This window comes from Sus scrofa, chromosome 12, assembly GCF_000003025.6.
Source record: "Sus scrofa isolate TJ Tabasco breed Duroc chromosome 12, Sscrofa11.1, whole genome shotgun sequence".
Lineage (NCBI taxonomy): Eukaryota > Metazoa > Chordata > Mammalia > Artiodactyla > Suidae > Sus > Sus scrofa.
In genome coordinates this window covers 33,805,146-33,828,413 of record NC_010454.4, presented here as the reverse complement: position 1 = coordinate 33,828,413, position 23,268 = coordinate 33,805,146, and the positions used below count along the sequence as shown (strand labels likewise).

Below are 23,268 nucleotides of genomic sequence, written 5' to 3'. Positions count from 1 at the left end.
ACCCATAATGACAGCCAAGCTGAAAAACAAGGCGAAAGGGACGATAGCTCTTGTGTTACCGTGCTGGGATGGGATGAACTTTGTCTTTTGAAAATTCTCTCACGCGGTTCTCTCACTACCTTTACAGTTCAAATTGGATGAGCCGTAAAAGCGCACAGCATTGTTTGACTAAGGAATAAACGCGCATGGTGCAAAAACTCAAAAGGTAAATGATATACTATTTTCCTGTATCTCTGGACCTCAATGGTCACTTAATCCTCTTCCCCAGAAGCAAATGCTATTTTTAGTAAATTATGTATATTTACATCCATACGGATTTGTGCATAAAACATATCTGTGTCCTTACCGTAGCCAGAGACTATTTGAAGTACTGTATACTTATACCAATGTAAGTCTCACACTAACCGGATGTCATCATTCCTGTTTTAGAGATGAGGACTGAGTCCCAGAGAGGGGAAGGAACTTGCCCAGGGTCACACAGCTATTATGTCACCAAGCTTAGGTTCACACATCAGCTGTCTGACTCCAGAGCGTGTGTGCTTAGCCACTGTGCCATGCTCACGAGTTGTTACCAATTTTGTGATTATCATTTTCAGAAATATCCATGCACAGGCAAATATGTATTTTGTGTGTGAAGGGAGGGAAATTTTTAGGTCTTAAAAATTCAAACAAAGATTGTAATTTTTTGTTTGTTTTTGCTTTTTTTTAGGGCCACACCTGCGGCATATGGAGGCTCCCAGACTAGGGGTTGAATTGGAGCTGTAGCTGTTGGCCTACACCACAGCCACAGCAATGCCAGATCCGAACCACGTCTTTGACCTACACCACAGCTCATGGCAATCGGATCCTTAACCCACTGAGTGAGACCAGGGATCGAACCCACAACCTCATGGTTCCTAGTTGGATTTGTTTCCACTGCGCCACGATGGGAACTCCCAAAGATTGTAATTTGTCTAAAAAAGTTCAACAGGCAGTTCTTTAAGAGGGAATGGGACAGAGCTAAGGCCACTGGGTACTGACTGCTTGCTCTGGGCTTTTCATAGGTTGACTCATTAACTCTTACGGAGCCGGTGTGTTGCCTCCGTAAGAGAGTGAAACAGGGCTCACAGCCCTTCCGAGACTGCCTGTGATCAAAAGTCCACGGGAAGCTGGGACCCAAACCAAGGCTGGGCAGCCCTAAACTCAGGCTCTGTTCCCTGTGACAGAGACACAGATGGGCCAGGGAATGTCCTCCAAGCTCAAAGCCCAAACAGAAGCTCAGGTCCCGAGCTGCACAATCACGGAGGCTCCCCGAGTCCCAGCAGGAGGCAGCCACCCGGCCCTGGTCCCGGAGGTCAGCCCTCTACGGGACCCTAGTAGCACCGTGATGCTGAGAAACGGGAAGTTTTTACTTAGGTCACTAAGCTGAAGGTTCCTCTCTCCTCGGGCCTCAGCACGCTGCCCTCACTGAGATCTTAAACCCTGTGAGAGTCAGAGCCAGGCCACTACGGGAACAGGGCTGAACAAAAGCTCCATTGTCCCCTTCCACAAAAAAAAAAAAAAAAAAAAAAGCTGTTTCTGGGTCAATGCAGTGGCTGACCCTGGGCCCACTCCCTTTCTGCTTCTGTGGGCCCCAGCCAGGAGGGAGGCAGGAAGGCCAACTACCTCACCACCTTTTCGGTGCCAGGGCTTCTATTCGGCAGGAAAGGAGTTTCAGATTCACCCTCCGGCTGGGACCCCGCAGGGCATCCAGGGGTCAAACGGCCTCGGCTCCCCTGCCAGGCGCTGCAGGCTCCATGTGAGTCCCGCCTGCAAAGGAAGTAGGTGAAACCGAGCCCCGCGTTGATGGATCGCTCAAGAGACGGTGCCGGCATGGGTGCTTCCGGAATGTCGTTAGCGCAGGGAAAAAAAAAAAAAAAAAAAATTCAGGCGTGCTCCTTGCTTTCCTGTCAGAAATAAAATTAAGGTCTCAGATCGATGCTGCCAGGGCTGGGGGAGCTGCGGGCATCTTTAATGGTCTCCTCTCCATGTTTGCAAATTCACGGTCCCCTTCAACCCTGCCCTTCTAATTGGTTATTTGCGAGGTCATGTTTGCACCAATTTCTCGGGAAGGCTAATGGTGTTTATTTAACGAGAAAATAAAATGTGCAGACAGCTCTGGAGGCTCGGCTCTGAGAGATGGCTCGGGATGGGTGGGGGGAGCTCTCTCCCCTCTGCTCCCCTCCTTCACCCCCTCCGTGGCTGCCCTCCCTCTGGAGGAGGTCCTGAGATGGGTCAGGTGACAGGATAGGTCAGGTCTTGAGGGGTCTGTGTTGGGGGCCAAGGGGGCGGGAGCCAGGCTGCACGGCCCCTGGGCAAAAGCCCTGCAAGACTGTCTTCAGCCTCACAGGGGGGCGCCCCTCAAGTAGCCAGCTTTAGCACCAGCGGCCCCCCCCGCCCCCCGCCCCGGGAGCACAGACGCCAATGGAGAGGCAAGTGGCTGTCCATTCTGGCCACCGTGGGACGTGGCAGTTCTTTCTCCTTCTAACGGAAGTGTGTCCAATGTCAAGTCTGCTTACGTTTTCCAGCAGCACCGCTCCAGGAACCCAAAGGTGGCAATCAATGTCCACGTCACCGCCACACCCATGGCCACCCACCCAGGCTCTTCTATCCAGGTGGGACTGGGGAAGACTCAGTCATGCTGCGTTTCTGCCCCATTCAAACATTCCAAGTTTATCAATCCCTTTCTTAAGCAGGTGCCCCACACGGCCACCAACAGATCTCACCATGGCCTCACCTGATCTGACCTCTACTTGAATGAAAGAGCCTGCATGGCTAGGCTGCTAGGCTGAAGGCTCTGTCCCACCAAGACCCTTTGCGTGTGACAGACCAGCAGACTTCCTGTCGCCTAGGCTTCCGACTCAGGTGCAGAACTGGGATCCAGAGCCATAATGATGAGCTACTGGCTTCCAGGTCGCCAGGAAACACCTCAATACATCTCAGACTTGGGCTAGAGTGTGATGGGTACCTAATGGCATCGGTAACTAGCACAGGGACAAGAGGGCAGATCTGTGAGGTGGGGGAGAAGGAAAAGGCATGACGCCAGCAGGGTGGACCCCGTTGCACACCCACCTCCATCCCCCGACCTTGGGTCCCGGTGTTCTATGGGATGCCCCGTGTCGCATCAGGAAGGTGTCCTCACCGCAGCGGTGATTCTGCAAACCCTTATCATGCAAACCCTTCTCTGCCCCATCCAACAACCCTTTCCCACCCAGAAGGACTTACCCTCTTTGTTACATGTGTCAGCCACAAAGGCCCAACCCTGTCTCCCAGGTAAATAAAGTCAAAACAGAATCTCATCAGGAAAAAAGCACACACATTATCTTTGACATCCCACACCTACAAATGAAGCCACGTCCTTTTATTTTTAATTTAATTTACGCCTTTGGTGAAACTCTTTTTCCATTCTCCCTCCCCCTTGGGAAACAGGCATCAATAAACAAACAATCACAGTGTGATTTTTTAATCATTTGTAGCGTACATGAGAGAGTCAGTCTGGACTTGGGAGGTCAATTTCAAAAGTGAGTGTCTGGCAGGTAGTCACGACATTAAGGGCTGTTTTTTCTCCTAAGAAAGGCATTATCTTCTAGCCCGGCTTCAGCTACATCTTACAGACACTGTTTGGTTTTTTTTGTTTGCTTTAACTTCATTCATTTATTTATTTATTTTTGTCTTTTGTCTTTTTAGGGCTGCGCCCGCGGCAAATGAAAATTCCCAGGCTAGGGGTCAAATCAGAGCCATAGCTGCTGGCCAGCAACGCCAGATCCAAGCCGTGTCTGCAACCTACACCATAACTCACAGCAATGCCGGATCCTCAACCCACTGAGCAAGACCAGGGATTGAACCTGCGACCTCATGGTTCCTGGTCAGATTCGTTTCCGTTGCGCCACAACGGGAACTCCCAGGCACTGTTTTCATAAATAAACCCATCACGCAAATGATGGAGACCTGAAACTTCGGTCAACTGCTTTTTGGGATAGAGATGCTGTACAAGCTTCCTGGGAGAAGCCAAGCTCAGTCTGGCTGCCTTGAGGTGAGCCTGCAGAAAGCTGTTCCCTCTGGCCGCCGGGCCCACCGGGGCACCCTTCCAGCCGGGCAGCGCTGGGCAGGCCCAGCCGCCCCAGGAAAGGACTCTGTGTGCAGGGAGCCAGCTGGGATGGTGCTCTGTGAGGGGGACAGGGGGCTGCCTCAGAGCTGCTGTTCCTTTCCAAAGCCATGAGCATTGCACTAATAAAGCAACTGCTAACAGTCCGGAGAGCAGTCATCCATCACACAGATCTTTCCTTTTCTCTCGGTGGATCCTGTTCCCGATTCCGGAGCAAACAGGCCTGCTGGGTGATGGAAGCCTCGGGGAGGGAGAAGGCCTGTCCCCAGGTGCCTCCTTTGTACTCAGCCAAAAAGCACTCCCTCCCCAGCTGACCCTCCTCAGGCCACCTGAGAAGCTTCAAAGACACTCGTCTCATTTTCTGCGAGGCCTCCAGCCACCTGGCTGATGCCCCAGACTTAGAGGGACCTGGCAGTGCCGGCCCTGACGTCAGAGAGAGGGGGCACAGCTGAGGCTGCCCTGGAAAGAGCTCCTCGGGGGCTCCCTACCCCACCCCCCGCCAAGGAAGTGAGTGTGAGATGCGTTTCAGCAGCCAGTCTCCCCACCATCCACCTTCTCAAACTGATGTGGGGAGAGGGGAGAGAGTGCTGAAGCATTTCACCTTCCCTCCTGCCCCCTGGCTCTCAACCAGCCGCCCACCAACAATCAAATTAGAAGAGACAGCACCGTGTGGCTTCTTCCCTCCCTGCCCACCTCCAGCCCCGCTCTGGGATCAATACCAATGCTGCATTCAAGATCTTATCTGAGTTTTGCAAGGATAAAGCAACAAACTTTCCCCAATGATGAAATCCTTTGATGATCAGCCCAATATTTTTCAGCCCACCCCTAAGAATGTTTAGAGAGCAAATGAAATGACTCTGAAAAGACTGGAAAGCTACCATTCTCTGCCCCCCACCCCCCAGGGCACAAGTCATTTCTGAGAAGGCCAGGGAAGGAAGCGACGGGCGGGGCCACTGAAAGCTCGGCCCCTCACCTGGCTGCAGGAACCTGCCCTGCGGCATTCCCGAGCTCCACACCCCTTAGTTTCTCCATCTGAAAATGGAGGAACACTGTAGTCCAGCACGAGGCGAGGTGTACAGAAGGACTAGTAATAAGATGCTCCCCAAGTTCCCTTCGTGGCTCAGCAGTTAATGAACCCAACTAGCATCCATGAGGACACAGGTTCGATCCCTGGCCTCGCTCAGTGGGTTAAGGATCCGTGTTGCTGTGAGCTGTGGTGTAGTCGCAGACCCGTAGCTCAGATCCCATGTTGCTGTGGCTGTGGTGTAGACTGGCAGCTGCAGCTCCATTTGGCCCCTAGCCTGGGAACTTTCATAGGTCGTGGGTGTGACCTAAAAGGCAAAAAAAAAAAAACAACCAAGCAGATGCTCCCATCCTTAAGATCACCAATTCCCCTGCTTTAAACCACTGCCTAGCCCTGTGCTTGCAGACCAGCTAAAAGCATGGGCTCAGGGGCACACAGGCTGGGTTTACATCTGAGCTTTGCACAGACTAGCGTGCGACTCTGGGCAGCTCTGTTCACCTACAGCTACCTGTCGGAAAGATCCCACAGCAGGTGCTAAGCACCTGGTATGCGGGTAATCAGAAGTGGCTGTTTCCACCGGAGTGTTAACACAACCGAGTTTACACAGAACCCCGTACCACCACAGTGTGCACTGGGATGTCGGGGACGACGGTCCTCTTCCTCAGAGGCTGGACGATGGCCCCTGCTGGCGCCCCCTCCAGGACTTCCTCAGTTCCGGCCCACGTCACACCTGCCTCCCAGATGGGCTGCCTCCAATGACTGATCCGCCCACAGGAGTAACTGGGACAGCTGGAGGATCACCCTCTCTTCCAATTCCCCAGGGCATCACAGGTTGGCATCGCCCCATCTCCCAGTGAAGCTCCCATATGCCGAGCCCCACCTCAAGGATATCCCAACCTGTGACAACAGCTCCCCCTCTCTAGCTCAAAAAAAAAAAAAAAAAAAAAAGGGAAATAACCTGGGACATACTTCCAGTTCAAAAGCCAAAAGCCAGGAGAGTTCCCGTGGCGGCTCAGTGGTTAACGAATCTGACTAGGAACCATGACGGTGCGGGTTCGATCCCTGGCCTCACCCAGTGGGTTAAGGATCTGGCGTTGCCGTGAGCTGTGGTGTAGGCTGCAGACAGGGCTCGGATCCCGAGTTGCTGTGGCTCTGGCGTGGGCCGGTGGCTACAGCTCCGATTCGACCCCTAGCCTGGGAACCTCCATATGCCGCGGAAGCGGCCCAAGAAATGGCAAAAAGACATTAAAAAAAAAAAAAAAAAAAAAAAAGCCCAAAGCCAGAAACCTATTTCAGGTCCTGGAGCTCATCACTCTCAGTTGCTATATCTTCCAGAGGCGGAGCCTGAGGGGTTCCGGGAGGTTAGGAAAAGTGCTCCGGGGCTAAACACCAAGGGGCAGCAGAAGCGGGAAGGCGTCCCTCTAAGGACTTCCGTGTGAGTCAGATGCCGAGTGACTGTCCTGCTTCCAGGACGGAGGCCACACATCCTTGGAGGGCTCAGCGTCTGCTGTCCCCGGGACTCTTTCCCACGGTGCTACGGAGTCCCAGCGCCGATGTAAACGGGGAAGAAATAAAGGCTGGTGCTTCTGTGAACAGGAGAAGCAAACTTCGGTGGGAATGTAACCAAGGGCCCCCCTTGTGCCTGGAGGACCAGGGTGGGGACAGGGAAGGAGCGGACACTGTGGGGCAAGACGTGGAAATTCTGCCCTGACCCCCCAGCTCAGAATGGCAAGTGTGGCCTGAGTGGGGCCGTGAGCCTGGCTGACCTGACCCCTAGAAAGCCAGACCCCTGCACCTCGGGGGTTTGCCTGCACAGCCGTGGAAAACAGGTCCCGGGGCTCGCAGGTGAAAACACATCACCGCCCGGGCTGCCCTGCGGGGCTGGGTTAGAAGTTGCCGGGAAGGATGAGCAGGTGCCAGGACAGCACGAGGGGTTAATGGCCCGGGCCTCTTTAAGCAGAAAGCTGGCGGCAGTGCCAGCCAGAGAGGTGTCCTCAAACTTCTGCCACAGCAGCACTTTCCTCTTGACAAGATAATGGAAAACAGGAAGCCGAGGAGGTGAAGGGAAGGTTGGGGCAAGGTGGCTGCAGAAGGATTTTATTTTCTTGTGCTTATCACCTGATTCCAAATGCACACTCCATCAGGCCAGGGCTGTGGGGCCCGCTTGCTCCACACCCCTGATTTGTGCTTCTACTGTGATACGTTCTTTAAAAAAAAAAAAAAAAAAAAAAAATGCCTTCCCTAATGCTCTGAATCACTGAAGTATCACCCCAGCTTCAGCGCCCAGTCCAAAGAGAAACTCCTCAGATGTTTGGAGGGGGCTGGAAAGCGTGTATGGGCCAAAACTCCCCTGTCTACACGGGAAGAACCATGGAAGCAGATTTCTATACAGGAGGAAACCGGCGGCAGGTGTCAGGCAGGTCCTTCCTGTCGAATATTCTACACTCTGTCCCTCTTGCCTTCTCTCCCCACCTCCCCTCCCCTGGCAAGCAGCATCCAGCTGCCTGCAGGCTGCGTCCACTCAGACCAGCTTCTTAGATGGGTGGGCAGCCTGTGCTCAGAAAGGCTTCACTCCTGGTTGAAAGCTCTGCCATCATCTTTAAAAAAAAAAAAAAAAAAAAAATTTTTTTTTTTTCTCTTTTTAGGGCTGCACCTGGGCATACGGAAGCTCCCTGGGCTAGAGGTCCAATCAGAGCTGCAGCTGCCAGCCTACACCACAGTCACAGCAATGCCAGATCCGAGCCGTGTCTGTGACCTCCACTGCAGCTTGCGGCAATGCCAGATTCTCATCCCATGGAGCGAGGTCAGGGATCGAACCTGCATCCTCACAGACACCATACCGGGATCCTAACCCATTGAGCCGCAATGGGAATTCCGATTTTTAATACTTTTTAAAATAAAAGACTCTGCCTTTCATCTTGTTCTGATACTATGAATTACCGAAGAAGTCCAGCACCCATCACAGGAATCCTGAATGCTGGCAGGGCCTAAGGATGTCGGGCAGGCCTTGCCTTGGCTGGGGGCAGGGCTGTGCTTACACCAGGGGCTCTGCCCACCCTGCTTCCTGCCAGCGCTGCCGGGAAGTCCTGACCTGGGCCAGTGAGTGATGACATTCCTGAAGCCACTGATCCCTGGGCCCTGGAATGACCTCCCTTCACCGAACAACAGGGAACACTCCCCTCACCCGGTCACGGAGGGACCGCTGCCCCATCCCTGCGCTGCCTGGCGCCTTTGGAGAAGGGGAAGAGACTTCACCCACAGTCGGAGGCCTCTGGGGATAAGTTCCCCCGGCCCCTCCTCTGCAGTGCGTTCTAGAGCCTGACATCCTGCATGTGAATCCAGCTCTGTCAACCACCAGCTGAGGGACCCAAGTCACCAGCCCTCTCGGTCCCTCAGACGACGACAAGCCTCTTTCCCTGCACAGCTGAGAGGGTTCCATGAGACGACTCATCCACACAGGGCCGGGCCCAGAGCAGGAGACCCCAAACACCATCATTCACTGATATTCAAACAAGAATGGGGAGGCCCGTTATGGCTCAGTGGTAACGAACATGACTAGGAACCATGAGCGAGTGAGTTCGATCCCTGGCCTTGCTCCGTGGGTGAAGGATCCGGCATTGCTGTGAGCTGTGGTGTAGATCGCAGACATGGCTCTGATCCCGTGTTGCTGTGGCTCTGGCATAGGCCAGCAGCTGAAGCTCCCATTAGACCCCCAGCCTGGGAAACTTTCATATGCAGCAGGTGACGCCCTAAAAAGACAAAAAAAAAAAAAAAAAAAAAGACAACAACAACAGCACTGCCTAGAAGCCACTCGGGAAACTTCTAGGATTCTGAAATTCCAACACTGACCACCAGTGCCACGTTCAGACGGATCTCGCCCTCACCGAAGACAGAGGGATGAAAACATCCACCTTAACAAACTCAAGCCCACGTGGAGATGATAAAGAGCAGGGGTGAGAGTCCCTGCTCTGACCTTGGGGGAAGCGCCCCCTCTATGCCTCCATTGTCCCATCCTCAGAACCTAGGGGAAGATGGTAACAGGAGGAGGATGACGACGACAACGATGACAGCTACGTTTATGACGTTGATGGACTTGGCAGCACCCTCTCCAACCATCCTATACAGAGGTACTATATTGCCCCCATTTTACAGATGAATAAACTGAGGCATAAAGAACGTAGGGGATTTTCCCCAAGTCGCAGCAACCGTTTGGGGGCTGCCATGAAGACCAAGTCCGAGGATGCCTGTGGAAGTGCTGCTGGGAAAACCGTAAAGATTGGTGCCACACAGGCAGGTGACCCAGGACCACCCATCACGGGCACCACCTTCCACTGGCTCCTTGGCCCTCACTCCAGACAGAGCACTGCACTGCAGAAGACAAAGGCAATCGGGCTCCCGCTTGTCTTCTTCCCTTGCCTTCTCCCCTTGCCTCGCCCCACTCCTCATCCTCCAGCCCCTCCCCATCCATTCCCAACACAGACATCACGGACGGTCCGGTTTTCCGCCTTGCCTGTTAAGGATGCTGTAGATGGATGCGGGAGATGCCAGATTCCCAGGCGCACTCAGGACAGCCCCCTCCTTCTCCCACCCCCGCCAGCATCCGACCCACCCCACTCCTTCCTCCCTTTCCCCCAGCCTGCCTGCTCAGAACAGGAGAGACGTACCGTCAGCCCTGGGTAACTGCTTCTAATCACAGGTGACAGCAAGAATGTAAACAACACAAGAAACATCGAAATGCAATCCAAGTGCCGAGGAAACGCTGCTCGTTGGAGCCTTCTCTCAAGAACACTGCTTCCTGCCACCACCACCCCCTTCGGAAACCCTCCTGTCATTATCCCCCGGTTAACAGGAACCCCAGAAACCAGGAGCTTCCTGAGAACAGAAGGATGGAACACAAAACCCTACCTTTTGACCCTGCTTCCTCTGGGGAGGATTTTCGAGATTTGTCCAATTTTCTTTTAAAAGCAATCATTTCAATGTCTTATTTTTTGGGGGGGGGTAACAGAGGTCAGAGACCCCTTTGGGAATCTATTCAAAGCTACAAAGACTCTCCCAAGAAAAACATAAAACATTTGCATGTCATTTCAAGAGTTCATAGACCCAAAGGTACGACCCGTTTTCTTCCCTTTTTTTTTTTCTTTTGTCTTTTGTCCTTTTAGGGCTGCACCCGTGGCATATGGAAACTCCCAGGCTAGGAGTCTAATCGGAGCTGTAGCCACCAGCCTATGCCACAGCCACAGCAACACCAGATCTGAGCCATGTCTGCGACCTACACCACAGCTCATGGCAACGCCGGATCCTTCACCCACTGCACGAGGCCAGGGATCGAACCCACAACCTCATGGTTCCTAGTCGGATTCGTTTCCGCTGCACCAGGACAGGAAAGCCAACGACCCGTTTTCTAAAACATGGACAGGACGGTAAGCGCTCAGGAGAAAATATGAGTGCAGACGGCCTGGAAACATTCAAGTGCCACGGAAGGGCGTTTCCAAGTCCCAAGTCACAGTACACAACGAATAAACCTACGACGAGGCTTTGTTTTTCCCCTTTAGACTGACAGTATCTACACCACCTCCTTCAATGCAAATTGAGAACCCAACTGAGTCACCGCTGTGAATCATTTCCACTGGGAGCGCGGGGTGCCGTGGTTTCGCAAAGACTAAGGAAGCCAGGACTGGAAGTGTTATCAGGGCGCATGTTGGGTGTGGCTGCATAATTAGACGCCAGCTCACCATCCGACAAGGCAGTGGTGTGTGTTAACTGTCCGATATCCACGCTCGCTGCAGTCGTGGCCCCCCATTAATACAGACCTACCACGGACGTCACCCCCCACCTGCCCGATTTTGGAGTTGTCACTGTGTCGTTTGTCTGGAGGATTGGGGGTGAGAAGAGGTGGAAGCCAGGAGAGGACGAGGGGCGACCTTCTCCCATGGGGGCACTTACCTCTGTGCCTGTTGGTCGTCTTATCAAACATCAGCATTGCATCCTCCACCTGCAAAGCAAACAGAGAGTCTGCTTCATAAAGGAATTCAACAAAAGATACAAAACAGTAAAAATGGGGGGGGGGCGGGCAGTCTCCCTTACAGAAGAAACTATTTGAAAATACAAATATTAGGAAAAAAAGGAGTTCCCGTTGTGGCGCAGCAGATATGGATCCGACTAGGAACCATGAAGTTTGGGGTTCGATTCCTGGCCTCGATCAGTGGGTGAAGAATCGGCATTGCCCTGAGCTGTGGTATAAGTCGCAGACGCAGCATGGATCCTGCATGGCTGAGGCCGGAAGCTGCAGCTCTGATTAGACCCCTAGCCTGGGAGTTTCCATATACTGCAGGTGCAGCCCTAAAAAGCAGGAAAAAAAAAAAGAAAAAAAAAATTAGTCTTTCTAACCTAGCACGGCCACAGTTAACATCTGTTGCACTGCCCATCAGTTTCTGCTTTAAAAAAAAAAAAAATCTATGCCTATTTTAATAGTTTAAATCATACTGTATATGGAATTTTCCCTGTTCTTTTTTAAGATAACAGTGCAACATGGCAAACAATTCGCAGATTATAACCACCATGCATACTATTGTCCTATTTTTTTATTGTGGTTTATTTAATACACATAACATAAAAATTGCCACCATAACCATTTAAATGTAGCGTTGAGGGGTATTAAACACATTCGTAACGTCGCACTATCCTCATCACCGCTCATCTCCAGGACTTTCTTCATTTTGAAAAACTGCAACTGCAACCCCATTAAATTGTAACTCCCCTCCGTCCTCTCAGCCTACGGCAGCCACCCATCTACTTTCTGTCCCTACGTCTGTGACCACTCCAAGTGCTTTGTATAAGGAAAATCACACAATACTTGTCTTTTCGTGACTGGCTTATTTCGCTCAGCCTAGTGTCTAAAGCTTCATCCATTCCACTTATGTACAGATCACGCTGGCTTATCCATCTGTCCGTGGGTGGACACTTGGGTTTTAGCTACTGTGAATGATGCTGCTATGAACATGGGTGAACAAATATCTCCAGTCTCTGCTTTCTTTCTTTCTTTTTGTCTTTTTACGGCCGCACCCATGGCATACGGAGCTTCCCAAGCTAGGGGTTGAATTGGAGCTGTAGCTGCCGGCTGACACCACAGCCACAGCAACGCCAGATCTGAGCAGAGTCTGCAACCTACACCACAGCTCACAGAAACACCGGATCCTTAACCCACTCACTGAGGTCAGGGATCAGACCTACGTCCTCATGATTAATAGTCAGATTAGTTTCTGCTGAGTCACGACGGGAACTCCCAGTCTTGCTTTCAATTCTTTTGGGGTATATATACTCAGAAGCGAAATTGCTAGCTCATATGGTAATTCTATTTTTAATTTTTCGAGAAACTGTCACACTGTTTTCCACAGTAGCTGTACCATTTTATATCCCCACTGACAGGGCACGCGGGTTCCAATTTCTCCACATCCAGACCAACACCTGTCAATTATGCCTTTCCTTTGGTCTCTGCCTTTTTAGGGCCAAACCCGAGGCATATGGAGATTCCCAGGCTAGGGATCCAATCGGAGCTATAGCCGCCGGCCTACACCACAGCCACAGCCACGCCAGATCCGAGCCATGTCTACGATCTACACCACAGCTCACGGCAACGCCGGATCCTTAGCCCACTGAGCGAGGCCAGGGATCGAACCCACATGCTCATGGATACCAGTCGGGTTTGTTAACTGCTGAGCCACAACAGAAACTCCTTAATTATGTCCTTTTTTAAAAAAAACAGCAGTCAGCCTAATGGGTGTGAGGTATTATGAATACTATCTTGACTGCTGCATACTATTTCAGAGGGAAAAGCTGTAGTTTACTCAATTATCTTCCTGATGGATATTTAAATTGTCCCCAGTTATAAAGAACGGAACTTTACCACCTTGGTTGTTACACACGGAACTGTGTCCACCTCCCGCCCTGGCCAAATTCGCAAAATTGAAGTCAGAGTCTCAGATACTCTCTCAGAATCTGACGGTGTTTGGAGAGGTCTTTAAAGAGGTAATGACATAAAAATGCAGTCGATAGCATGGCTCTTATTTGTACAGCCGATGTCCTTGCAAGAAGAGAAAATCTGGACCGAGCTACAAAGGGAAGACTGAATGAAGATGCAGAGAGAAGGTGGCCACCTCCCCCCGCCCAAGCCAAGGCGAGGGGCCTCAGAAGAAATCACCTGTCAACACCTCAACCCCAGACTTCTAGCCTTCAGAATTGTGGGAAAATACATTTCTGTCCTTTACGCCACCCAGCCTGTGGGGCTCTGTCATGGCAGCCCCAGCAGATTAATACATTGAGGCTAGGACCTTGTCAAAAGCATCAAAGAGAGGAAAATTCCCAAGGCAGCTTCTGTCTCTCTTCTAGTCCCTTTCTCCATCCTTCCAATCATCCTGCAACCCTTCCAGTCATTTTCTAGACACTCAGGATCCACGCTCACGTTCCACGTAGATCTCAAGAAACACACACTTATCCAACGGGATCGGACTTGTGTTCCACTCCTTTTTTTTTTTTTTTTTTTTTTTGGTCTTTTTGCCTTTTCTAGGGCTGCTCCCACGGCATATGGAGGTTCCCAGGCTAGGGGTCCAATCGGAGCTGTAGCCACTGGCCTACACCAGAGCCACAGCAATGCGGGATCCGAGCCAAGTCTGCAACCTACACCACAGCTCACAGCAACACTGGATCCTTAACCCACTGAGCAAGGCAGGGATCGAACCCGCAACCTCATGGTTCCTAGTCGGATTCGTTAACCACTGCGCCATGACAGGAACTCCTTCCACTCCTTTTTATTTGCGTTCCAATGTTTTATTTGCACCGCAAAAGACACATCTTTAGTGCAAGTGTTGTCAAGTCAAGTCCACCAGCCCTGTGGACTGTACCTGGTTTGGCCAAGTGAGCAGCCTCATTCATTCTGTGCCCAAGGTTGGCAGTGAAAATACAATCAACCATGTGCTTTTGAGTGGACAAAACTGTTAGCTAGAGGGCTCTATGCTTGGAGTAATTTCAGCGTGTGTGTGTGTGTGTGTGTGTGTGTGTGTGTGTGTGTGTGTAGGACGAGCACTGTTCAGTGGAGCTCAAAGGCTCACAAATGAGCTTGGGGGCCTGAGCGAAGCCAGCTGAGAAAAAGAATCATCGGCTATTCATTCCTCACTCTTCTCAGACGCACATCTCCAATTGGGGGGTGGGGTGGGGGGAGACACTGGGCGAAGCAATAAAACCAGGTTGAAAATGGTGCCTCCAGACAAATCAAATCCATTTTTCTAGATGCGATCAAAGATAATAGGGGGAAAAGCAAAGTCAAGGTAAGAATGGAAGAGGGGGTAGGCAAGCCAGACACAAACCTCGAAGGGCCTGGTCTAGCTTAAACATCCCTTCTGGAGTCAGGGCCCCCTTGTGTTGCTAAGCAACCGAGCCTGAACAAACAGGCTCCTGGGGCCTTCCCCTTCTGGTCCCCATTTCTGAAGTCAGTTACTGGGAGGCAAATGGCCTTGCATGGTGACTGCTCCTCAGCAGGGAGCTGTCCTCTCTCTCCCGGGCACCAGGCTGAGGTGGGGGGAGGGGGGATGCTCGTTTAGAGAGTGGGGCGTCTTCACCAGACCCCTCCCTGGCCAGGCAGGCTTGATGAGCGCCCCCAGGCACCTGCTGAGGGATACACCACACACCGTCTGCCTCCCCGTGCACCCCTCAAGCAAAACCACCAGAAGATCAGCTGGTTTGTTTGTACACAGAGCCGTCACACTTGAGCATATGGCATCGCAGACTCAGACCCTGGGCCTTGATAAGGCTTCCACTGCCTGGGGTGCCAGTGGGTGGCGGGTGAAGCCTGCGGGGTATCGCGCAGGTAAATGTGGCATCTGTTTCACATCCATCGCCATATTTTCTAAGACATTTGCCAAGTCCTTCTTTTGAGCTGAAAATGCGGAACAGTATGAAAAACAGCCTCCCTTCTGTGTTGGCCGTGTTTTGGGGACTGAAACACAGATCTCCATAGGAAATAAATATTTTGAATTTTTTAAAAAGTATTTTCAACCCCCTCGCCCCTTTCCACCGTGTATAATGGGGCCCCTCTTTTCCTTCCTGCGTCTGGATGTTTTCTGACGCTGCCCTCCCAACGTTCACTCCACCCTGGTGGGCGAGGAGGATCAGTGTATGTTTTGGGGGGCAACCATTGTCGTAAAAAATAAAGAGCCCTCCTCTCTATGGGCCCGTGCACAATGGGCCACGCAAAGCCCTCCTGAATAGATAGAGTGTCAGGGAGAGAGAAAAATTCCATTAACACTTTACAAAATAAAACATCTACGAAGGAGCTAGGGAGGAAAGAGAAAGGGGGGGGATCAATATGGATAAGTCCCGGTGCTTGCAGGGAGAAAAACTTTTCAGCGACGGCAAAACACTTATTAATTCAGAGAAGCCTTCAATGCGATGGAAATCTGGCAGAACAGCAAGAGCTGAAACTGGAAGAATTTGAATATACAAAGACTGAATAGAATGAAAAACACGGCTTCACATACGGGGCTGTTTCTCACGGTGCTATGTGAATCACACAGAAGCGGCTTGTGTGAGCCTCCATCACAGGGGTGGGAGGGACACGGTCAAGGTAGCTGGTGTCCAGCCCTGCAGGGAGTGAATGGAAAACTCTGTCCATTTGTCCATCTGTCTGTCTGTTTCTCTCTCTCACACACACACAGACACACACACGGTAGATTAGTTGGCTGTGCAGAGTCACTCACTTCAGCCTGCAGGCCAGGCCTTGTTCACGGAGTTAGAAGAACACTACAGGAGTTCCCGTTGTGGCGCAGTGGTTAACGAATCCGACTAGGAACCGTGAGGTTGCGGGTTCGATCCCTGCCCTTGCTCAGTGGGTTAGGGATCCGGCATTGCCGTGAGCTGTGGTGTAGGTTGCAGACTTGGCTCGGATCCCGCATTGCTGTGGCTCTGGCGTAGGCTGGCAGCTACAGTTCCAATTTGACCCCTAGCCTGGGAACCTCCATATGCCGCAGGAGCAGCCCAAGAAATGGCAAAAAGACAAAAAGACAAAAAAAAAAAAAAAAGAACGCTACAGAGCCTGGGGGGCGAGGGGCGGGGGGAAGGTGGTGCTGGGCACAGGTAGTTTTCTGACTTGGGGGAGAAAACTCCATTCGCTCTGCTGAAATGACACCCTCCTCCTCAAAATCATCACTGGTATTATTATTTTTTTCTTTTTAGGGACACTTCTGCAGCATATAGAAATTCCCAGGCTAGGGGTCAAACTGCCAGCCTATACCACAGCCACAGCCAACACAGATTCCCAGAGTCTGCGACCTCACCTCACGGCACTGCTGGATCCTGAACCCACTGAGTGAGGCCAGGGATCGAACCCATGAGGACCTGGATCCTCGTAGGGTTCATTACTGCTGAGGCACAACGGGAACTCTGGGCACTGGGATTTATGCTGTGTTGACAATGCCCTCATCGGCCAGAGAGACTTCTTCATACCAGAGGTGGGGGCCCACAGGCATAGTGGTCCTGGGGGTCCCCAGAGGGAGGGTGCAAGACGAAGAGGAGGTGTTCGAACCTGAGCACAGTCCGTGCCACTTCCTGGCACAGGCCTGGTCTGTCTGGGGAGAAGGAGTTTGTTCCAACCTTGAGATGGGCCTTCTAATAACTTACAGTGGGGGTGGCATCCTCGGTGGTGAATCTTTGTGAATGACACAGTAGGGCAAGTAACTTGTAAGGGAGGTGGCTGGGGAGCCCCCCACCCCGGACATCTGGGTGAGACACCAGGAGGCCCTGAGCACGTGACTATCGCCAGGCTCAGACTAGCCATGACCTCCTCAGCGGGTCAGTCGTGGGTCTCCATGGCCCAAGGGGGCTGGGCAGGGCCTCTCCAACCTCCTCATCAGAATTCCCTGGGAAACCTCTTAAGGGCTGCCCCCAGGCTGCTCCCCAAGCCACCACCTCCCCATCTGATTCAGGAAGCAGCATGTGCATTTCTAATAGGCTCCTGAGTGATACGGACACAAGCTGCTGGCCTGGGGACCCACTTTCCATGTGCTGCTCTCAGGGATGAGAAACACGAACAGAAGTTAAAGACACTGGTCAGAGCTGCTTCTTCCTCTTTACATACACTCAGCGCTCAATATGTGCACCAAATTCTCTCCCGGAGGCAACCAAGGCACGTCAGCATGGCCATGGTCTCCCCCTGCGTTCCCTGTCTCTCGGACACTTAAACTCCAAGATCCTTCAAATGACAACAGCAGAACGCACAACGGAAAAGAGGACAAGAAGAGGGACTCATTGGCAACCAAGCTGTCCCCACACCCAATGCAGAAAAAATTGAGGTTCTCCTCGGAGGACAAGAAAACTTTCCTTCTAATGGGTAAACTCCAGCTAATGTCTACACCCTTCAGTCAACTCAGACTTGATTAGAAAATGATTCAAGTGACTTGACTCTGGCGGGACATGTATTCAGTAGGTACACACTAGAGGCAAAGCCTCAGCCTAAGTTCCAAATAAGAGGCAAATGATAGAGGTCCATGGTGTATGGGTTGCATTCATGACCCCATACCCTTTATTCTGTAGTTCTGTAGTTCCTCTTTTTCGACAGAGGCAGAGCCTCTTTCCCCATCCTGTGTACCAGTTCTTGGCTTCCTACAGTCAATAAAAGAGGTGGAGAGACTAGGATGTCTGTTTGGGGCCCGGCCTTATGAGGGTCCCTATGTTGCACCTTGCTCTCTCTCTCTCTCTCTCCTCTGCCGTCACCGTGAGAAGGGCATGCCCAGGCTGGCCTGCTGGGGGGCGAGAGACCGTGGGGCAGGGCCAAGTCTCCTCAGTTGCCCCAGGTGAGGCCAGTCTAGATGGGCTGACAGCTGGTCACCTTCCAACCATGCCAGGGAGCCAGCCAGTATCAGGAGAACGGCTCTCAGGGGACGGCAGACTCCGAAAGTAAACACCTATTGTCTGCTACTGAGGTTTTGGGGTCGTTTGTTACACAGCACTCTCGTGGCAACAGGTGACTCATACACAGTCCCTGCTCTCAAAAAAAAAAAAAAAAATTGTTTCCTCTCTAAGAAGCTAGGCAGACAGTCTCAAATAACACTCGGCTGTGAACGAAGGCGAGAAAAGGAGTGGAACGTGAGCTGAGTATGAAACGATCAATGCCCCTTTCCAGCAGAATACAGGTAGGAGGGTGTGAAGGGACTGCTTTGCAATCTCACCCGGGAGTGCGGTTGAACCCAGATCCTGGAAACGCCAAGAGAAACCGGCCTCGCGCTGCTCACTAAATGAGCACCATGAAAATCTGCAATAATGAGCACTCCAGTCAGTGGGTGATGCCTCGCTACTCCTAATTCATTTAATGAATGAGCGAACCCTCTTTAGAATGTCTAAAGATGTACTGTGAGCCAGACATCCTTGCTGAGTGAATTCAGAAGCAGCTGAAGATGCCGCCGATCTTGTCCCAGAGGTGAGACTTTTTAGCTCATGGACGGGCCGAAGAGGGACGCTTTCAAGTCACAAAGCCAAGAAGCTCCTTCAGAGAAAGGTCAGCAATGCTGCCTGTGGTTTTGGCTCCCCAAGTACATAGCAGGTGAGTGAAGCTGATTTTTTTTTTCTTTTTTCTTTTTCTGGTCTCTAGGGCTGCACCCAAGGCATACGGAGGTTCCCAGGTTAGAGGGTCAGATTGGAGCTGAAGCTGCCAGCCACAGCAACAGCAGATCCAAGCCTCGCCTGCGACATACACCGCAGCTCATGGCAACTCTGGATCCTTCATCTACTGATCAAGGCCAGGGATCGAACCCGCATCCTCATGGATCATAGTCAGGTTCCTTACCTCTAAGCCACAATGGGAACTCCATGTGAAGCTGATTTGAGGATATGGCAAACTTGTTCCCAGGAGATGACAAAAGGGGAAAGAATTGCTGATAATAACTCAGAAAGGGATGGGACGCAGCTGAGCATGGCAGGCGGTGTTGCCCAAAGCATGGGCAGGACCTGGGTTTTAATTCCAACTCACTGAGGACACGTCACCTCGATTCTCAGTCCTCAGTTTCTCATCTGTGAAAGGAGGAAACTATATGAGATAGTCACCTGCGATCCATCCATAGAGACCCTGTCTAGAAGGCCTCAACGGACCGCAGGGCCTGCTGGGACAACCTCCAGGAGTATCCGGTCCACCACTGGTCCTTCGCAAATTCTCTGGGCTGTGAGGATGTCTCAGAGCTTTGCTGTGGCTGGCCAACACGCCCGGAGAGATTTCTTACCCCACTTGGGATACAAATACACACACACCCACACACCATATGTATTGAGAGCAAAGCAGGAAATGGCACTTCAAATGATCCTTAAATTATCTGGTCAGACACAAGGAGGGAGAGGAAAGGCAGAAGAAGAAAACGCAGCTCTTCAAACTCCCCCAGAACAAATGCCCTTCAATTTCGCTTCCTGCTCCCACTCAAACGCTTCAAGCGTTAGCTTAAATAAACGCCCATAAAGGCAATACCGTGATACTCCGGTGGGCAGGGTTTATCAGGCCTGCTTAAGCTCTATAAACTCAAGGCACTCAAGTCACAAGGGTGGAGTGAGTCTCATGTAAGAGGCAGGACGGCCCGGGACAGAGGAGCCTGGCATCCACGCTGGGGCTGGAGGCTGCCTTATCCCGGGATTGCTTCTGCATATAAGAAGGCACAGCTCTGGGATTCTTCTCCAACCAGCTTGAACAAAACTCAAATCTACTCCCCCCCCCCCCCCCCGAGCTCAGTAAGGATGTCTAGTTTATTGAAATGAAACCGCTCAGTATGATCCAGCCTTGCAAAGAGGGGACGATCTATCTTTAATCATTGCCCCAAAAGGAAGAATGGAGGAGCAAAGGGAGCAGGCGAGAAAAGCCCATTAGTTCATGCTGAAATCTAGATCAGCGGTGTTCAACCTTGACTGCTCACCACATCACCCGAGGAACTTAAAAAAACTCCCTGCTGCCAGGGGCCCCAGCCTGACCAGGTAAATCGGGGCTCCGGGATGGGGGAGCCTGGCAGAGGAGTGTTTAAAGCTCCCCCAGGGGTCCTGGGGTGCAGCCAAGGCTGAGAACCACTGTTCTAAATGGCTAAATACAGCTGAGCCTTAATCACAGCGTATGTGTGTGGACATAGGCTTTAGCTGGATCTTCGGCTGCCTGAAGACTGGCTGGCTGTCCCCTGCAGAAGTCCAGATCTGGCAGGCCCTTTGCCATGGGTGGCTTTTTCAGGGCTCCTCACCAAACTTGGAGCCAAAGTTCTGCCCTGGAAGGAGCTCAGAAGCACCAAAAACTGAACACAGGACTTAAAAAAACGTAAATACATCACTAGGATTTTTTCATCACCGTCTGTGTGCGTTCACGCCTGGGAGGCTGCAGCAGCGACAGAGCTGCTCCTGAGTGGTTTTTAGCTGCTGCCTCTAGGCACTTTCTCCTTCATTCCAAGACTCAAAAAATTCTAGTCTGCATCCACCTAAAAGCTTGTCTATTTTAAGCCACGCCCATGCCTTAACCAAGTAACAAGACAGTCTGCTTAGCTTCTCCCAACATTTTTTGGGTAGTAGAATAGACATAACATAAAATTTGCCATCTTAACATTTTTTTTGATAAGCAATTCAGCAGCATTAAGTACCCTTCCTACACCCTTCATAGCAGGCTCCCGAGTCTTACTATGGCTGAAATGTTCTATCCCCATTGGCAAGACTCTGGTTTACTGGCCCAATTTTTTTTTTTTTTCCTACTTGCACTTTTTTAATGCTGGTGGGGTCATTCCATTTTCCCATTTAACTCAAACAAAAACAAACCCCAAGGTGCATCCGATGGCAATTAGGAATTTATAAAATGGCCACGTGCCAGGTGGGGTCTCCAAAGGACTCCATTCTGGAGCATCAGCTATGCTACGTATAAAAGCAGGCAAGACCCCCTGCTCAGAGATGCTGGTTCCATACGTAAATATCAGCCTCTAGGCTATGAAATATCTGCTCCCTCTGAAATAATGATTACTGTAATAGCTACCATTTATAGGAGCTTAACGGGTAATTTGCAAAGCTCATTTAATTATCACAATAGCTCTGAGGTAGATATTATCACACCCATTATATAGGTAAGGAAATTGTGGCTCATGGCGATGAAGTGACTGGCCTAGGCTCACACAGGCAATCAATGGTGGAGCCTAGGATTTAAATCCAGATGCATCCCGACATCTGTTTATTGATCTCCCTTAACTGTGTTCTATTTTTTTGAACCCCTAGAGCTTAGCGTAGCACCCCTGTCTCTTGAGGGAACCAACAAATACAGCCTTCAAACTCTACCAAAAAAGTTAAGAGAGGTGATGCGGTAACCAAGGAGACAGCCGTATATGGCCTCCGGCAGGCTCAGGAGAGGAGGGAACGGTTAGAGAGAGAGGCAAAGGGAAAAGAGAGAGGGTCTGATCTCTTCTTTTTAGATGAACAAATTCAAAAAACCCAGGGCTCTCTGGTCTGCTCCGTGGTCACAGAGCAAGCTGGTGGCAGGGCTGGAACGGGCCGAGGGGTCCCAGACCTCAGTCCAGGACTCAGACCATCTGAGTCTCTGCTGCACAGAAGTGCTAAGGATGCTGAGTGAGCCCCTCTCCCAGGAGCTGTTAGGTGGTGGTGGGTGGTGAGTGCCCAATGCAAAGGGCACTCTCCATTATAGATCTGTCAAGTCACTGCCCCACCCTGACACATGTGAGTGCGCACGCACACACACACCACACACACACACACACACACACCTGATGCAGTTAAGTAGGGAGCTGTGCCCAATGCTGTGCAACTTTCCACTGCAAATGGGTCACAACAAGGGACAGCCACTCATGAAGCCAGCATGTCCTTGGGGAGCAGTCCCCAGAGGCGCCATCTCAACACAGAGCAAGAGAAGCAAGAGTCTGCCTGTACAACCTCTGGTTGAGGTGCGGCTCTGGCTGTTCTGGGGGCCCCATCACCCTGTACTGGAGGGCAGGGCAGGAGGCCGAGATTAGAAAGGAGGCTGCTAAGGTGGTGGGAGAAGGACATGGCGAGAGGCTGGGCACGAGCTGCTGGAGGCGAAGCAGTTGGTTCCGGCAGGCTTGACAGCTGTCACACGGAAATGGCATCTGGCCTAACGGCCTCTCGTGTGAGGTGCCTTCTCACAGAGGCTCTGCGCTCTGGAAATCCACAGCCCGTGTGCAGCGCTGGTGGTGGGTGCGCGCATGCATGCAGGCATGTGAGTATGCGCTGCTGCGGGCAGGGGAGGGCGGGCAGGCTCTCCCCTCCCTCCCCGACCCCCCTCCCGCCACCCCCCACCAGCCTCTCCCCATCAGGCCTCACCTACCGTGAAAAAGGCCCAAACCTGCCAGCTCCGGAGGAGACAGGCAAATCATTAGTGGAGCACTGATGTGCCGTAACACTCTCTTGCATTCCCATTAAACAAATACTAAACTGCTAATTGCCAAAATAGATCTCCACGACTCTGACCGAACAGGGGAAGGGTTTATAATTACCAAGTGTGAAAATGCACAGCCTGTAAATAACCACCTCATCTGTCCTAATATGGGCTGATATTGATGGGCATGAAATAAACATCAGGACCAAATGGAAAAATCATCCACATCTCCTGTGGCCAATGCAATCTCGAATGGTGACAAGCGTAGCTGCCGACATACGCTCAGAGAGGGGAGAACGGAGCTTTGTAGGCTTGGAGAGTCTAGGTTCCAATCTGGACCTCAGTCCCTTGGGCTTTTTGCAGCTTCTTTCAGCCTGGAAGGCAGGGAGGGTAAATGCTGTGACTTGATCATGGGACGGGGGCTTGCCCACACCTCCGGAAGGTGCACGGTACCTGTGGGTGTGTGACCTTTCAGGACAGGCCTTCAGGCACATTCTATCCTGTCCCCCTAATAGACTGGTTGGCAAGGACAGAATGAGGGAGAGTTTTGCCAAGGTGACACATTTATTCATTAACCAATATTTATCCAGGCTCCCCTGTCTGGCCGACGCAGAGAGCTGGTTGCAGAGCACGGAAGAAGAGAAATTGGATTCAAACGAGCCTTGGGCTTTCTTTTTAACTTTTTTTTTTTTTTGGTCTTTTTGCCTTTTCTAGGTTCCCAGGCTAGGGGTC

General features: G+C 51.6%; 1 protein-coding gene across 14 annotated transcripts in view; it reads right to left on the bottom strand.

The window, feature by feature from the left end:
- Positions 1 to 23,268, bottom strand: part of MSI2 (RNA-binding protein Musashi homolog 2-like) — a 437,683-nt gene that overhangs the window by 146,432 nt on the left and 267,983 nt on the right. For all 14 annotated transcript variants that reach the window (XR_002336815.1, XR_002336816.1, XM_021066173.1 and 11 more), the window contains 1 exon segment: positions 11,091 to 11,139. Coding sequence is in view for 12 of the 14 variants with exons in the window: in XM_021066173.1 (XP_020921832.1) it covers positions 11,091 to 11,139 (49 nt within the window). In the remaining 2 variants the exon portion in view is untranslated.